Below are 18,588 nucleotides of genomic sequence, written 5' to 3' on the forward strand. Positions count from 1 at the left end.
CATATTAATCTTATAAGCCCCCAGTACTTCGTACGGGGCTAAAAAATGTCCGTCCGTCCGTCCGTCCGTCCGTCCGTCCGTCTGTGACCCCTCTAGCTTGAGTAAATCACAACCTTTTTTCAAAATTCTTTTTTTCCCCGATTGGTATCGACAAAAGTAAGGTCAAGTTCAAATGGGCATGTTAGGGTCGGCCCTTCCAGAGCTAGAGCCCTATAGGTGTTTTTCAGTCTTTCGACGATATCTACCGAAATACACACGCAATAGATGCTTGTGATATATCAAATGAAAGGTATTGACGAGTAGAACAAAGTTGCTGAACATTGTTTTTGGGTAAGATGCAACGTGGGCTTGTTGGGAGGGCTCAAAGGTCGTTACTCGGCCCTAAGTGTTTTTTGCACACAAATCGAGTAAATGTCATCCGATTTTGCTAGATTTAGTTTTTGATGGAAGGTAATTGAATACCGCAAAGAACGTGGCGAAAAAAGTTTCAAATTTGGGCCCTTGGACTAAGGCCGCTACTCGGCCCTAAGTATTTTTTTGCACATAAATCGAGTAAATCTCATCCGATTTTGCTAGTTTTTGTTTCATTTGAGAGATAATTGAACGCCGAATAGAATGATGGTGAAAAATGTTTCAAATTTGGGCTTTTGGACTAAGGCCGCTACTCGGCCCTAAGTGTTTTTTGCACATAAATCGAGTAAATCTCATCCGATTTTGCTAGTTTTTGTTTCATTTGAGAGATAATTGAATGCCGAATAGAATGATGGCGAAAAAAGTTTCAAATTTGGGCACTTGGCCTAAGGCCGCTACTCGGCCCTAAGTGTTTTTTGCACATAAATCGAGTAAATCTCATCCGATTTTGCTAGTTTTTGTTTCATTTGAGAGATAATTGAATGCCGAATAGAATGATGGCGAAAAAAGTTTCAAATTTGGGCACTTGGCCTAAGGCCGCTACTCGGCCCTAAGTGTTTTTTGCACATAAATCGAGTAAATCTCATCCGATTTTGCTAGTTTTTGTTTCATTTGAGAGATAATTGAATGCCGAATAGAATGATGGCGAAACAAGTTTCAAATTTGGGCCCTTGGACTAAGGCCGCTACTCGGCCCTAAGTGTTTTTTGCACATAAATCGAGTAAATCTCATCCGATTTTGCTAGTTTTTGTTTCATTTGAGAGATAATTGAATGTCAAATAGAATGATGGCGAAAAAAGTTTCAAATTTGGGCCCTTAGACTAAGGCCGCTACTCGGCCCTAAGTGTTTTTTGCACATAAATCGAGTAGATCTCATCCGATTTTGCTAGTTTTTGTTTCATTTGAGAGATAATTGAATGCCGAATAGAATGATGGCAAAAAAAGTTTCAAATTTGGGCCCTTGGACTAAGGCCGCTACTCAAACCTAATTGTTTTTTTGCACATAAATCGAGTAAATCGAGTAAAACTTTGTGGCCTTATGTGGTTTTTGCTCATAAATCGAAAAAATTTATCAAAATTTGCTTTGTTTCGTTTGACAGATAAATCAATACCGAAAGAAAATTGATAAAAAAAGTTGTAAATTCGGATTCCTAAAATTACATCGTAAACTTTTGTTTTATACTTGAGAAGTACTTCGTACGGGCTTTTGTAATTGCGCTAAGCGCAATTTTAAAGATGAACACTTACAGTTAATTTGCAAAAATAGGCAATAATGTCAAGTACACAATAAGGTTACGGAAGCACTTTGATAACGGACGAATAAGGGTTACGGGCTTATTAGGGCTACGGTCGTATAATGGTTTCGGGCAAAATAGGTTTACGGGTAGTACGGGGCTCAGTCGCAGCAAACGCTCCGACTGTTCTGATGCCTTGTTTTAATCACATACGCACATAATCACATCAAAAATTACTTAACTATAGAAGTTTAATTCAAAAATTACACTTCAGGTCTATGTTGTTGTCTCGTTTTCGCTTATGTCATAAAATAGAGTACACACTTGTCACTATCAGTCTCGGCAAGCCTCGACTTCTTCGTGACAAGTGTGTTATAATACCAGTATCGTAGTCATACGCGGTAGTGTGGTAATAGTGGGATTGTATGAGTGGATCAGCTGGTAAAACAGTCGAAGCTGACACTGTTCGACACAAATTCGACTATCATTAATGCTTGATTTCCTCTTACGCCGTTTACGCTCCGTTTACTCTTGAAACAATAAAAAAGAGGCGTGGTTTAGCTAAACGGAGCGTACACGGCGTAAGAGGAAATCAAGCATAACTGTAGAAGTTTACAAAAAGAAATATTCTGACAATTATCGTTTTCATTAGCACAGGGAGGAATCAGGAACTTTCTTTTTTACGCACAATTTGTGAAAAATATAATTTGCATGATATTGGTGACCCAGTGAAAATGAATGGTAATATGAATTTTGCCTGTCTCACTAGGCCAGACCTATTCCCTTCTTCGTGTGAACATCTTTAATGGATGGCTATTTTCTAAACAGGATTAAGACAAATTAAGACAAAAGGCGAGAGCATTTTCGTCCCAGTCCAATCTAGTAGTAGAGTGAGTAGTTGTTTGGATTTTTTTTTTAGTTCGTGTGAGGGTTGCAGCTTGCTAAGTCCTCGAAATAGTAATTTACAACACTCATCATCTTAATATGCAAAATTTGGCTCAAGGCATGTGAACTCTTGTCATTAACATAATAAACCGCGAGCCTTTTTCAATAAAAGTTTATTTTTGTTATAAAAACACGATTTACCTAAAAAAAATTGAAGTGTTTTTATATTTTTATAGAAATTTATTAAAAAAGTCATAGCCATGACGAACTCATGACGAAAGATATTTTTTCACGTACGGAAACTCTAAAGAATCGAAATGGGATATTATTTGTCTGCTGGTAGGAATATTTTGTTTCTTAGTGTTGGTTTTTTGGTTATCTCGGTGATCACAATCAAAATGAACACAATCAAAACAAACTGTCAACAAATAAAACATCCCAATTTGTTATTTCTTTTACGTTGGTAACTCACGAAATTGGTACTTTTTTTTCAAGCGCGAGAATTTTCGAAAATTGGAGCGGCTTCTTAAACTCAAATTAAAAATTCCAATTAACACTTTTTCAATGTCAATGTCATTGAAATAAAAATACATATGGACAAAGGCTAGCGGTTTATTACACATCTACAGCCTAATAAAGTACTTTGCACCTTTAAAAGTTTCTTTATTTTAAATGCGACAAAAAAGACTGCTCACAATTATGGCGCAGCCGGTAAAACATCGATCTTTTCTCAAAAATTAAAAACTACAGTAAATAAATATCATCGATCTTCTTCTTCCCTAATGTTCCCAAAATACAAGCAGCGTTACCACGTTGAATTGCGATGGAAATTCTTTGCAGAAGGTATTCTTTTGATTTTACCTCACCCGTTGCCTTTTTCATTAAAGAGCCCAATTTATCAATAAATTTCTTCGTTTCCGGACCCATGCAACCTAAAGTCTCGAAAGCAAGTGGGGTTAGCAAATAGTTTTGTTTCAAAGAAACGTAATGGTTATGCTTATGTCTCTCTGCTTTTTGAGCAATGGACCGTGCTTTCTTTGATGAATCATTAATATATGATGCAGCCATGGTATCCCGGACGGTAACATCCCACAAGAGTGATCTCCCATGACTCCATGGTATCAAAGTCATACCAGGTCAGGTCAGGTCAGGTCTTTTACCATCATCTCTTGAAATACCTGAAGGCTGTACTATATTTGGAACACCTGCACTAGAGACAGCATAAGCGAATATGTTATTCATAATATCATGTCTAACGTACTTTGCACCTCGATTACATAAATAACTAAGTTACAAAAATTGAATTTTCGTTGGCTTCTGTGAGAAAAACGATGTTTGCAACTCGGTGATAAATACTATTTTAGACACACAATGTCTATTGTCACAATCGGCCTACGGCCTGGAGCATTTATCACACGGTAGCGTAATAGTATTTTACATAACTAGGGATAAAAAGATGAAAAAAAGACTTTTCGTGTGAATTTTCTTGATTCGAGGCTAAGCCGAGGTCAATAAACACACGAAAACAAGACTTTTCATTTTTATCCCGAGTTATGTAATGGATTCTACATGCTGAGTGCGTCGAAAGACGTGCTTCAAACATGAAAGAACAGTTTTCGACATGTAAAAGACTATTACACAACAAGGATATAAAGTTTTGTTTTGTGCACATAGCAAGAGATGAAAAGTGGAAATGTCTCATGTTCGTCTATTCCGAATATTGACATTGGATTCGGCTCGTCTTGGAACCACAGTCTCCATACGACAACTGAATTTTTCAACCTTTCATCACTAGTTACGAAAATTGAAATGGAGATCAGCTGCTGTTGGATCGTGACACATACGATGTTTATATATTGCTGCAATAAAAATAACACACACTTGATATAGCAGTACAGTGTTTTTCTTCTTTAAATAATTTAAGCCATTTCACACTCCGTCTTGATAATATCGATAACCGAGTGTGAAACATACGAAACATGTTACCTGGTCATAACATTAAAATTGTTAATATTTTATGAACGTTTAAAAGCACTTATTCGTTTTGTTCTGTTTGTTTTTTCATTATAATCCAAGAATCCTACAAATAATATGTAAATGCACACAGCCGCTATCTCCTCAGATCAACCACTTCGATGTTTGAGTGGTCCCCAATCACAATATGAGAAGCATCCTAAAAGAACAGAAATTGAGTGAGCGTTAGGATAACATATAAGGCAAAACAAAGCTCATTTTCTGACTGAAAATTAAAATTCGTGAGTTAAAAGTCGTAGTTTTTCAATGTAAAGTCCACAAAAAGTAAATTCAATCTATTGAGCTAAATATCGAGTCAAGAAGGAAAATCGATCATTCATTGGATTCCAGGGCCTACTTTTTAGAAACTTTTAGAGAAAATCGAGAAATTCAAGAAACTTTGAGAAATTCAAGAAACTTCGGGAAATTCAAGAAATTTCGAGAAATATTTCTTGAATTTCTCAAAGTTTCTTGAATTTCTCGAATTAGAGGAATTTCAAGAAATTCAAGAAAATTCAAGAAATTCGAGAAACTTCGAGAAATTCAAGAAATTTCAAGAAACTAATTTCTCGAGTTTCTTGAAGTTTCTCGAATTTCTCGAATTCGAGAAATTTTAAGAAATTCGAGAAAATTCGAGAAATTTAAAGAATTCCAGGAAATTAGTTTCTAAAAAGTAGGCCCTGTTGGATTCGCACTGCTCAATCTGTTGCACTAAAATTTCTCGAATTTCCCTATGAGTCGAATGCTTCGTGGGTAAGACGATTGCAATAAACCCAAAAGTTTACGATTTGAGTAAAGACTTAACTAAACAGATGATCGAAAGCATTTCGTCAAATACTTACCATAAATAAAGGTGGATCATTCGGATGAGGATGAAAACCCGATTGTCTGCAACGAGCTATGTAGTCGAGGCCATAATTTGGTGTTAAACAGAAGAAACCGGTTCTAGTGAGAAATTTGCTAATTAAAAATTTGTTGACAATAAGCCTATGATGAAGTAAACTTACTCTTGGTACTTGGGAGCACACACTATAGCTACCGCTTCTGGCATCATAATTTGATACGAACAATGTGTGTGCAAATCAACTGATGATAGAAATGCCGTCTGAGATGGATGCGTCTGTAATTCAGAAAAATGAAAATTATTCGAAGTCATTGTCGTTCAATTGAAGCCTTACATGGATCCATCCCAACGTAATTAAATTCTGTTGATCTTGAATATCGAAAATGTCTTCTTCATTCATCGTCGTACAGCTGTCGGAGGTGCCATTCTGCTTCGGTACGATAACGTGAGTGATAAGAAGTTTGTTCTGCGCCTGGAGACGTATTTGAACAACAAGAACATCAATTTACAACGAAATACTGAAAAGGTCGGGATCATCATTAGCTCGATACATACCAATCGACCGGCTAGAATTCCACACGTTTCGACATTACTGGCCGTATTTTTAGCTGCTAACAACAGAAATTTGTACATTGTATCTTTGGGTATTAACACAGATCGTAAATTCCCTTCGGCCAGCGATTCATTGGATGCCGGTTTCAGTGCCCGATCAACCGACGGTCTAATTGCATACAAAAAGTTGAAATTTGTGTTTTCCGTTTCGATTGCATATACTCACTTCACAGGCTTCGGTGTGTCTGGTAGTAACAATCCAGTCGGTAAATTTGTTTTATTGGTCGACGAAGGAAAATCATTTGGATAGACCACTTGGTCCAGTAAGTCTGGCGGTGCGCTCGGTATGAATTCCGATTTCGTTGACATACCAGCAATATCAGTTGGTGCAGGTGTTACAATATCCGTTGGTTTCTAATTCAAATAGATTTTTACCGATTGACTGTCATTGGATGTTTCGCACACAAAAGTCACTGACCCTATTTTTTAAGGCTTCTTTAGCTTGTTCAGCTTCACGAACACGTTCGGCTTCCTTGTTAGCGAGGAACTGGGTGTACTCATGTTTGTACCGTTCCAGCAATTTCAGCTTTAGTTTCTCGGTTAAAGGTAGAATCTCTTTCAATTTCTCCTGGTTGGGCTTTTTGATGCTGCTTGGCACTAAAACATGCAATAATATTCGATTGTTGCATCAATTCAGACAACGTATGGCTTATGTAACGGACTATCAACGAAAGAGATGGAAAGAAGAAATTACTTTGTTGGATGGACTGAATCTGTGTTTGTTTAATAATCGATCGTTTTCCGAAATTCGAGTTTAGAGTTTAAGTGATAAAATGTTGCTACAACAGACTAGGCTTCACCAGAATTCGCTATTCCCTCGGTATCAGCCAATTTCTACGATTAAACCTCACTGATCGATTACAGATAGAACAAGATTCTTCCTCAAAATCTCCAAACTATTAGCACCCACTGTTCGAGTGTGACAATAAAACGTCTCTTCCAATTGTAAATTGAAACATTTTTTGGTATTACGACACCAAATGTGATTAATTCTCGAAACAGAAACCTCGGACACAACGTATTTAAGTCAGCAACAACATCACATAATTATCCATAACAGAGCTGCGTGATGAACAGATCAATTTCGACCTTACCTGTCTTGTACTCCGGATGGCTCAGAATCTTATCCAAGAACAGAGTCATAAATTTAATGTAGAGAATGTATGCATTCTCCAGATTGCCTTCGGTATGGTATACGGTTGCCATTCTCACTATTTCCATACCAGATCGATAGTATCTATACAACACAACAGGCCAACACACAAACCAGAAATAGAAAAGAAAAATGTTAATTTCCTTGACCGACGAACACTGTGTGATTTTGCAGCTATTCACCTTCGAATTGGTACGTTTCCGTCAACGTCAAACATATTCCCATAGTTGGCTAAATGTTTTATCCTCTCCTGTGGATCAACAATGCCCATTCCAGTGAAATTCGCTATTTTAGACATTGTTTTATCGAAGTTTCGATGTGATTCATGCAAAACAACAACACTCTCTGGACAAGAAAAAAAAATACGCAAAATTCAACTGTCAATGTCAAAGTCTTTTTGAGTTTTGTTTTCATTCCATGGTGATATGAGACGCAGTTATGGAACCTTGGTAATAGTGGTTATAGTCCGGTATATCATGTGTGTGGTGTGAACTTTAGAGCCCGTACAGAAATTTTATTTTTTCGTCGCTCAGTGAACGCGCTGAGTTAATGAATAGTATTTTTCATGTGTCGGGCCGAAAATGAGGGAGTTTCGGGATTTTTCTTTTCTCTAGTTTTCGACCCCTTACATGAAATTTTTTTTGAGTATCTGTTTTAGACGATTGATTTTAGGCACTTTCGCATGTAGCCCTCACTTCGTTTGGGCTACAACTCGCGAAATTGCCTAAAAACAATCGTCCAAAACAGATACACAAAGTAAATTTGACAACTGTTGTTGCAATAAAAACAATAGTATTTTACATGCTACATGCGTCGAAAACCGTACTTTTCAAGCACTTCTTTCAACGCCCTCAGCATGTAAAATCCATTACATAACTCGGTATAAAAATGAAAAGTCTCGTTTTCGTGTGTTTATTGACCTCGGCTTCGCCTCGGATTAATTAATTGATTTTCACTATTTGAACACAATGCCATCTTTCAAAAATAATTATTATTCATCAACACGAAAATCGAAAACCTTTTAACATCAAAAATGTCAAGTTTCACTGACAAGTTAATTCTTCACGGACAAAATCGGCCGTGGAGAATCTAACCTCACAGTTACTTTGACAGTATTAACTGAGCGCAAAAGTTAACGTCAGTGAATGAAATACAATTCTTTTACGCGCCCTTATGATGTGTTCGTTAGTTTAGTCATCTAGAGACAGAGCCGTATTAACACGATGGGCTATAGGGGCTTAGCCCCCTGGCGCTGAATAAAACTGGCGCTGGAAATTTTAACGATAGATCTATATTTAGCGCTGGAAACGAAATAGCCCAGTGGCGCCCGAAGTCTTAACCGGCCCTGCCTGTAGATGATTTCGTGTATACTTTTTGGCCACTCAGTAACCAACAAGAGTGATTGTGAGGTAAGTTCAGCTTTCAGTTGCCGAGATTATACTCAAATGATGTTTTGTATTAAAATGGCGTTACAATTTATGTCTCGACTAAGCAGATAAGACAGATTGTAAATATTTTTTTAAAGTACAATATGAAGTAATGTTTTTTATCGCATACGCGGTGTGATTCCCCGAAAAAATTATTCACCTAGGATATATAAACAAACATTATAGGTTTGTTCCAAGGCCATATGAATTGTCAAATTTCATCCATATAACCATAACCTCAATAATATCTCTGTGTAAATCGCGTAGGCGACGTTGCTCGATTTGTATGAAATATCACGTAAGCGACGTTGCTGTGGATGAAATTGTCGTTTTTCGGGTTGTCAAAGTTCGTGTTTACAGTTACTTGGAACAAACCTATACTTTTGTAAATTGTCAAAGTGTCATTCGCATATCTTGTTGTCTTGTTTTCGCTTATGCGATAAAAAAGAATATGCACGTATGACAAGCTGTCTCGGCAAGCCTCGACCGCTTGTTCATACGTGCATTAGTACATTACTATGCAAGGGAAGTAAAGTGATATCTCGTATCCAGATGAGTAAAAGTAACCGAGGGCTTTAGCCCGAGGTACATTTACTCATCGTGATACGAGATATCACTTTATTTTCCGTGTGTAGTACGACGTTTTACTATGCGAGTGATGTAAAGGCTATTGCCTATACATGTAATAGCCTTATTACATGCACCAGCATAGTAAAATATGTATAACGTTTCACCATTTCACAATCCGTTTACATTTTTTGAACAACGAAAGAAATAAGTAAAAGCATTAGCGAATACTATACCTCGTTTAAAGAAGTTTCTGATGGGGGCGTTCCGAGTAACGCTGGATGCATTGCCTCTTTAAATTGCCAAACTCACCCTTTGTCGACAGAAATAGAGTGATCTGGATTCGCGTTGACCATTCTTCTGCCCAAATCACGTGAAAAATCGTTGGCTTCGTTTGACCAACCACCAAAACAATCCACTGCGAAGGCCACAAACCAATACTGTCCACATACAGTGCTGTAGTCACGTCGTTTACTTAGCACGGCTTTTTCCACAGCTGAGCAAGCCACTTCGATGATCTCACAATATTCGACTTGCATAACGGATCGACACAAGTATACCAAGCCAGTTGACGTCCATGTGACCAAGGCACAATGGTCACTCCACCCACTCTAGATGAATCCTTGTCGTTCGCAATGTCCATTGGCTCCAGTAATAATGGAATTTCTGCAGTCGAAAGTGCGCGCTTAATCAAGTCATTCAAGGCACTGTGACGTGAATATTCCAGTGCTTTTACGGCATTTGAGACCGTGATACCCGAATTCGTCAGCAAGTTCGCCACAACGACTGCGATAGATTTTGACTGTAAATATTGAAGATCTGTACGTAACGTCCACTATATTGAGATTTCCGATTAAAAACTCTTTTGAAGGCTACTATCACGATGGATCGCAGATATGATAAAAACTAGAACTAGAAGGGTCGAAATATAAGATACCTAGTCCGGACATTTATTTTTCCTTTTTTTACAGTTAGAGCCAGTGAAGTTTCAGCATGAATTTATTTCAGCTGTTTTTCAGTAGCTGATCCACACATAGAATGAAAAGTGTTTATATTCACGCGCGTGGTAGTGGTAAAACCATGTAAAGGCGTATGTACCGCTTTGATTGTATGTGTGGATCAGCTGAAAAACATCTGAAGCAAATTCATGCTGTATTTCTAATCTTGTTCCAAAGCCCTACTAACTTAATTTAATTTTAATTTGGTTTATTCATCAGAACAACAAGGTAGGTCCTTATACAAATGTTCATCGACTTTTCATAACAGTAGATTAACAGATTACAAAAAAAGAAGAATTACAAATGACTAGCGTAATAAACAAATAGCGAATTGTCAAATTTCGTCCATAGAGACAAAACCTCATCAACATTTGTATGTAAAATCACGTAGGTTATGTTGCTGTGGATGAAATCGTTGCCGTTCGTGTTGTCAAAGTTTGGGTTTACAATTAGTTTGAACATACCTATTAAAAGCAGAATTTGAGTTCACAGTTTAGAATAACGTTTTTGCTGTTACTCGAATGGTTTATGCGTTCAAACTGTCAGGATTTTCATGTCAATATGTTTGTTAATTGAATAAGAATGTGGCGCTATCTACACTTGGATTGAAAATCTAAACCAAGACTTACGCCAAGGCAGCTCTCTAGCAATATCACACCGCTTGTTTACAACGTTTGGGGGCCTAAAATCACTCAGTGTGCCTTGTGGATTTCATTATATATTCTTTATGTGGGAATTATGGATTACTAATGAATCAACGCACCTCAAGCAAGAGTGCATCGAGTGACGGTTGCCAAATAGAGTAATATTTTGTATGAAAAATGTTTACAGATTTTTTTACAGTGCCAAAATTTGTTCAGTACACTGTCTCGTTTCAGTACTCTATTTAGAGTACCACTCATGCTTGACGTGCGTTGCATGAATACATCTCAAGGCACACACTGGGTGATTTTAGGCCTCCAAACGTTGTAAACAATCAGTATGATATTGCTAGAGAGCTGCCTTGGTTGCGCTTGATTTCATAAAAATTTGTAAAACGTGCATGGACTACACCCGCACAGAAAAAGAGCCAAAGTTTGTATAGATACGTTTATTAGAGTCGTTATTCCACTTATTCCAATTGTTTTTCCCAAGAACCAAGCTCTAGTGGAATCTTTGGTCTTCCGCATCCCTCGGGAAATGGAAAATTTTGACCAACATATTTGAAACCCAATTTCTCGTACCATGCAATCAGTTCTGTTCGTGTGGTTAGAACTTTCATACAAAGTTTCGTGCAGCCAGCCTGCCTCGCCAAATCTTCTGCCGCCGTCATCAACTTTTTTCCCAGTCCTTGTGATTGAATCGTTGGATGAACACACAAACTTCCAACAAAACATGTATTATCTTCCGCATTGACTAGGGTGTACACGCAGCCAACGATTTTCCCATCTTCATTGTATGTCAGGTAGTTGCCACCGGGAAGAGTAATTTCCTCGAGAAGTAGCGCTTCCGTTGTACGATTACCATCGACTAGATCCGAGTCGTGTGTCCAGCCCGCTCGTGCCGTATCACCGCGATAGCATGTTTCCATGATTTCAAGAAGTCGAGGGATATCTTTATCAGTAGCTTTTTCGAACGTCATTTCGTTTGGTGCTATTTTTAGTTGAATTGAATGGATTCCGAAATAGATATGACGAAAGTGCTCAATCGCGACGCCAATTTATACATTTTATTATTATCACATTCAACGAGAAAAGAGTAACTGATAAAAATGGTAGTTTTTGAATTGGCCGAACACGATCATACTAATGAAAATGATATGGATGCAGAGCAGAATGTGTGAATGTTTAGATTGCAGTTCTGAGGCAATTTTGTTGAATAATGTGCGAAACTTATCCAAAGATGTTTTTCCATGACATGGTACTACAGAGTGTAGGCTCTCTCACCATACATACCATATCTCGCACTTATGCCAGTGCAACCGGAAAATCACCATATTTTTTACATAAATTGGCTAATATCATTAACAGGACCTGGTGGTGTGTATACTCTAAATGTGCGTCTCTTCAAGGCCTACAAAGCTAGCTAAAAAAATTTTGTCCCAAAGTTGTTTTTCTCGGCTATTCGCAAGAAAACGATTTTGTGTCCCTTTTGGCAGACCCTTACTTCACTACCTCGAGCGTCAAGAATAAAATAAATAACACCAAACGTAGTACTACGTTTTATTCACAACAGTTCAACGAATCGAATGAGCAATAACTCAATAATATTCGTGTCCCCTTGTCCCAAAGTTGTTCGAAGATTTCGCGGTATCACTCTTAAGAGAAACCTGTGATCCTTCAGCCTGATTGATTGATGTCGTGAGAGTTAAAATGACGAAACAGTGTCTCTGCTTCAAGCTTTATTTATAGGCTTATTTAATAATTAATAATTAGTAAACGGATTACAACAATAGTCTCTACTAAAAGAGTACTTCAGACGAAATTATGTTATAGCCGATTTTAGTAGTTCAATACGACATACTACGTGATACTGGAAAGTGAATTCACTAATTGTTCTGATCTGATCCATCTCGCAATGAGAATGGACTTTTTTACCTGTCGTCTTAAGAAAGACGCAGAGGGGTTTAGAGGGTCTACGGATTATCTGTGTAAGAAAAGAAAAGAAATTTCGTCCCTTGATCCATCGTCAGTTTTTCACCATATTCAAGACTTCAACCGAGCTAAACAGAACAATAAAAACCACGACAGAAGGGCCATAGTCTAAGTCCAAGTACAGTCAAATCCGCGTAAAAACGAAGAGCGAATTAAACAAAAACAAAAAAGTCGTCCGAGTCTCGTTTATCCTTAGAGTACCTAGAGACACCGTTTCGTTCCGCTAAATTCAAAAACTTCGGAGTTCATCTTTATAATTCCCGTGAAATGTAAAGTGAAGACAAACACATTGGGGAACTCATCAGGGACGACAATGTGTGGTAGTTTTTCAATTTATATGCGTTCTACGGTAAGGTGGATAACTGTCAATCAAAGGAAAACGCACGACTAGAAAAACACATGGTCAGTAAACTTAACAATAGTCACCAATCGTTTGCAAACCATTACTCAACATGAGTGTTGAATCTCGAACGACTCATATGGCAGGTAAAATTAAACAAATCTCAAAGTAAGGCTCTTAGTACGACGTAACTAAAGCCAGTTGGAAAGTAGAAGAACTATTATTGTCGCAAACAAAGCCACCGAAAACGAAATTGTCATTCATAAGTAGTTGAAGGCTTCAGAAATTGATTAACTAATCGAATTGATCGACCGATTGAATAAAATGGTGAATAGTAGACATCTCATAGATGAGTAGGATTATATCAACTGCTTTTTCGTCAGTTTTAAGTATAATCAATTTTCAACGTGTCATAAGACGGGAAACGGCTTCAATGCGTACTATTTTCAGCTCTTATAATTAGCAACGTAAATCCTAGTCTTATTCATGCGCAATGCTTTGTTTTCATTTTGACTGAATTAAGTCTTTAGATTAGGAAAGATTTGCAAAAATCTACATTCGTACTCTGTTGAAATAGAAAGGCATTTTGTTTGCTTGAAATTTCTCCATGTTATCAATTTAATTCTCTGAAAAATTATAAAACAATTTGAAGCGATTAATCAGAACGAATTTAGTTTGTACGTTTTAAGTAATCGTGGCGCCAAAATGGCTTTTACTTTGTATTACAACAGAATAGGTTTCAAAATAGGTCTAGGTCTATAGGAAGAACGTATTTTTAGCGTGCCTGTGCATTTTTAATCTGTAGGGTCTACAATGTTGACTAAGGTATATTCGCATGAAAAAGTTTGTAATATGATTCCTAAAAAGGTGTTTCCGTCTTCGAAATATCGATTTATCATGCTCCGATTGAAATTTTCGGTTGAATCGTTTCCCTAGCAGACCATATTGCGGTTTGACATTCAACTGATTAATCCTCATTTTTTTCACCTTCCTAATTTCAAAAAGGTATGGGAGACAGTACACTGTTAGCGCGTACACTGTTAGGGGGAAAATTCAACACAGATGCGAGTGCGACATCCAACTTTACATGTATAAATTCACCTTGCCGTAAGAGATTAATTATCTTGTACGAAAAGAATTCCACTCAAAAATTAGATGCTGAAAGCGAACAATGTGTAGCACTGTGTAAGAAATTGACACATTATAAAAATTTGTTAGATGTTGTTATGTTTGAGGTGCATCAGGCTTAACACTTGAAAGGTTTTGTGTAACTTAATTTAGGTACAGCTCCTAACACAGTGACCTATTGTGTAAATTAATAATTTTAAGTAAAGCTTGGCCTTATAATTAAGTATTTGTCTTTTTCCTTTTATTGTCATATCATGCCAAATATGTCAACCTACCTTAGCTGAAAACGTCACACTCGTCCAAACCAGTACGTTATCTAATATTTTAAATCAACATCGATTATACTACGTTTTCATTGCTATAATCACCCCCAATTGCCAATACCATCCATACCAACACAATAAGCCCAAACGGTGGCCAGGTAGCAAATTTTACACCTTTTTCTATATATTTTTGTATGAAATGCCTTTTCACATCCAGGGGGCGAATAGTCGCAACAATATTTTATATGGAAAATAAGAACTTGATTTCTTAAAAATTTTATTTATCAAAATTATCATTAACGCGATCAAACGAATTTATGAACGGCGTGAATTACAATTTAGTTAGTAAAAATGCCAAGCTGATCAACAACGAAGATCCAATCGTTGAGAGGATGCCAGCCGATCTGAGGGACGATATTTTAGAAAATTTGTCTTTCATTTTAATAAATGTAAATTTAACTTACACTCCTGGCGCAGGTGTCGTTCCCGCTTGTGGTATTTGAGTTCGAGTGTACTGCTGGGTAATCCATTGAATGTGATGTCTTACCTAATGAACACACAAATTTTATGTAACCATAGTCAGCGATTAAACTAATGTCCAACTTACTTGAGTATAAATTCCTGGTGTATTGAGCGAGCCACAATTTTCACCCGATGTTGCGATGCCAGTGAAAGCACCGTTGCAATAAATTCCGCCACCTATTGTTGTGTTGCAAATTCCCGAAGTAGCCGCAAGGGTACCTGCAAAACATACCTCACTTGAACGTTCTTTTATAAGAAAATTTGAAAATAGAGAAAATTACCTGCACAAAACATGCTTTCCAAAACACTACCACTATGGACCGTTTCAAGATTGCATCCAGTGTCTCTGTTTAAAATTGGTTGTAATAGTTCTTGTAGCGGTGTAACACCTTGATATTTCAAGCATGGGAAAATCAGGATCATCATCAACGAATATACCGCACACCGGCTAACTAGCAACTAATTGACAACTAATGAATTACCTGCTACAGGGTTGTTAAAACCAACAACAATACAATTGGTCTGGTCGGCAATAACTCGTTCATTAAACACTGCTGGAGCAATATTCGGCGACGGAAGCGGATCGAATTGGATGGGATTAGTGGTCTGAGTGGTTGAGCAAAAATGACTTAGCATTTGACGGTATATCGAAACAACAAAAAGCGAAACCTACTCTCAAAACAGCGACGTCATTTTCGAATGTCCATGGATTGAATTCGGGGTGCGGAAAAACTGCAATGACTGGAGTGACGAATCCTCCTTCCCCGATCGCAATTGAACCAACACGAACGGTAAAGACAGTGGGAGCAAGAAGGTGATTATCAGCTGGATTCAGTACATTACGGCACGATGTGACGACATGATTGACGTGAACGACTGTACCTCCACGTGGTTGATTGTTAACAAGAACTAATGCCTGCAAATGTACGAGATCTTATAGTAAATTGATACGAGGTGGATTGTATGATCATCTTATAGGGGATCTAACTACATAAATAAGAGAGTCAACTGAAACAATATAGTTCGGTTCATCGATCTAAGCAGTGGTTTAACGCTTAAAAAGTAACTAACGAATTTCCTTATTTTCTGTCTTTCGTCTGTAAGTTCGCAAAAATTGAAGTAATAAAGTTTGCGTTATCAAACTCGGTCGTGCCTTAAATATCTTCGTTATGGCCAGTTCATCTCGCCTATGCATATGCGACATATGCCAGCATGAAATGGCCCTTACAATTTCTCTGTCTATGTTATCCACCCGTCAAAGACAGCTTATAAACTATATATTGTTTTTGTGGGCTGTGGATTGTATTTTATGTACGATATCAACGCACTCCTCCTAGCATGAACACTACTTTGACAAATGTCCAATTTGGAGGCTTTTGTGATGAGAGCTACCGCTCAACATTGATTGTATTGTGTGTTTTAAATCAAAAACGAAACAAGTCATCTATCTTTACGAAAGAAACGCAGTGCCTACTGTGTCTTCATCAGCCTCCAAACATTTCTTATGTTCATGCTAGGAGCAGTGCGTTGGATATCTTATCTGAAGTTGCGACCCGGTCGTTTCGTTAGCGGTTACATGCGAAAACTGTGAATTATGAATCACACACAAGATATGCGAAACCTAAAAACGTTTCTAAGATTTTTTGCCGTTTGTAACTGTTTTTTCCTGCATATCCCATAGAAACAAATAGTTGAGAAGTCGAGTTAAAATTATCCATCAACGACGGGTGTGTATAGCTTTACTTCTGACACGTATACTTCTAACGTCGTTATGTATCCGACGTATACGAGGAACAAGAATAGTCGCAAGCAGCAATGTGTAAATATAATACGTTAGCAGAACCAGTAGTAAAGCTATACACACCCGTACGTATGCTGACGATTTTTTTATCAGCGTGGATTTTGTAGATCCGAGGCAAATCAGAGATCAATAATCACAAGTAGTACACAACGTTACACAAGATCCACAAAACAATAGATACTTTTTAGAGTGCTAGGGTTGTAATAGTTATTTGTGTATCTGTTTTGGACGATTGTTTTTAGGCAATTTCGCGAGTTGCGAAAGTGCCTAAAATCAATCGTCCAAAACAGATACTCACAAAAAAATTTTCATGTAAGGGGTCGAAAACCAGAGAAAAATCTCAAAACTCCCTCATTTTCGGGCCCGACACATGAAATAGTTATTTACGTATCGATTGAGTAGGCCGAAAGAGTTACGTATTAAGTTTTGTATGCTTGCTAAGAGAACCGAAAGTAAAGAAATGTCAATTCAAGGGGCGAAAGCGGAAGCTTTCACCCCGCGAATTGACAGCTTTACTTTCGGTCCTCTTAGCAAGCATACAAAATATATGAAATTTCATTTTACCCTACGATGCAGTATGTGCATGTGTAAATATATATTTTTATAAGCCTTAATAGTTCGAAAATTTAAGGTAAATTTGAAACTGGAGACTCAACAAACTCACATGTGACGGATGTGTTCCAACAGGTATGGGGGATCCGCCCAGTAACGAGTACACACTGTTTACCAGAAACACTGCAAATGTAATGTAAAAACACAGAATTTTTTTGTCACTGGATCCACTATTTTTCAAATTTAAAATTTTTCTTACACGTGCAATACAGCAGTATACAAACGGTATACTTCATCGTTCGAATGTCGAATGTTCTGAAGACGTAAACGGGTTGAAACTGAAATATAAAACTAATAACGCGAAAGTGTGACAATGGAGTAATGACTACGGATTCAGTATATAATTTGACTTTATCATTTTGGCCCGTCTTTTTTCTGGTACGATAATTTCAATGATAAATATTTATTTGATGTCACCATCGCTTAACGCCATATAATCCGCTGGAAGGATTATGGATTTGGAATGACACTGATAACGATTTCAAGAATACAATTGTTGTTGTTATGCGTCAGTTAGGTCAGGATTCATAAGAAATTGGTGGAAAATGCGATGGTAATTACGAAATGGAACAACAATGCGAATAGAAGGGGGTCACCCAAAAACGATTTTAATGGTCAGCTTTTACTGCTAAATTTACCATTGAGTATAAACCACCCAGGTATGTTCTAATGTCACCTCGGAGGAAATAACGATTTTAAAAACGGATTCTAACGCATCCATTTTCATATTCTTTTGACAAAAATAATGAGTTCAACATAAATCGACAGATTTTTAAGAATCAGCCATACCTGGTATGCACATTCATTAAAATTTACTCCTTTAACTCTTTTACAACAAAAGATTTGATTGAAAGTTCCCATACAGTTCGTCATGCAGATGAGGATAGGGGTACTAATGCAAAACATTGTTGATGACATCGTTGGTCATTACACAAAACCACCGTTTTTGTGTCTTGCCCTTGTTTTACTCTTACTTACTCACCAAAACTACCTTCAACTAGGGAGTGAGACATACCTCCGAAATAGCATTTCAGAAAATAAAATATTTTTTATTAAGCATTTAAATCGACGAAAATATTTTTATCTAAATCTCTTAAACATCCATGTCAATTCATACGTAATCCAGACACTGATACCGCCAATG

General features: G+C 37.3%; 3 protein-coding genes across 3 annotated transcripts; all 3 read right to left on the reverse strand.

Annotated features, from left to right (window-relative positions):
- Positions 1-4,418: 4,418 nt before the first annotated feature.
- LOC119070101 (STAM-binding protein) lies at positions 4,419-7,515 on the reverse strand. The gene is made up of 9 exons (XM_037174416.1): positions 7,336-7,515; positions 7,095-7,237; positions 6,419-6,597; positions 6,167-6,354; positions 5,944-6,109; positions 5,723-5,860; positions 5,552-5,664; positions 5,387-5,489; positions 4,419-4,704 (listed from the first exon to the last, which is right to left on the reverse strand). Exons 1-9 carry the CDS (start codon positions 7,449-7,451, stop codon positions 4,642-4,644), a joined length of 1,209 nt encoding a protein of 402 aa, XP_037030311.1. The 5' UTR covers positions 7,452-7,515; the 3' UTR covers positions 4,419-4,641.
- Positions 7,516-11,256: 3,741 nt separating this feature from the next.
- LOC119070040 (uncharacterized N-acetyltransferase YjgM-like) lies at positions 11,257-11,715 on the reverse strand. The gene has a single exon (XM_037174324.1). It carries the CDS (start codon positions 11,713-11,715, stop codon positions 11,257-11,259), a length of 459 nt encoding a protein of 152 aa, XP_037030219.1.
- Positions 11,716-14,769: 3,054 nt separating this feature from the next.
- Positions 14,770-17,801, reverse strand: LOC119070104 (trypsin-like). Its single transcript, XM_037174420.1, has 8 exons — positions 17,644-17,801; positions 17,497-17,567; positions 15,705-15,947; positions 15,514-15,637; positions 15,313-15,420; positions 15,117-15,250; positions 14,974-15,056; positions 14,770-14,913 (listed from the first exon to the last, which is right to left on the reverse strand). Exons 1-8 carry the CDS (start codon positions 17,678-17,680, stop codon positions 14,841-14,843), a joined length of 873 nt encoding a protein of 290 aa, XP_037030315.1. The 5' UTR covers positions 17,681-17,801; the 3' UTR covers positions 14,770-14,840.
- Positions 17,802-18,588: the final 787 nt, after the last annotated feature.

Source organism: Bradysia coprophila (genome assembly GCF_014529535.1).
Source record: "Bradysia coprophila strain Holo2 chromosome X unlocalized genomic scaffold, BU_Bcop_v1 contig_45, whole genome shotgun sequence".
NCBI classification, from domain to species: domain Eukaryota; kingdom Metazoa; phylum Arthropoda; class Insecta; order Diptera; family Sciaridae; genus Bradysia; species Bradysia coprophila.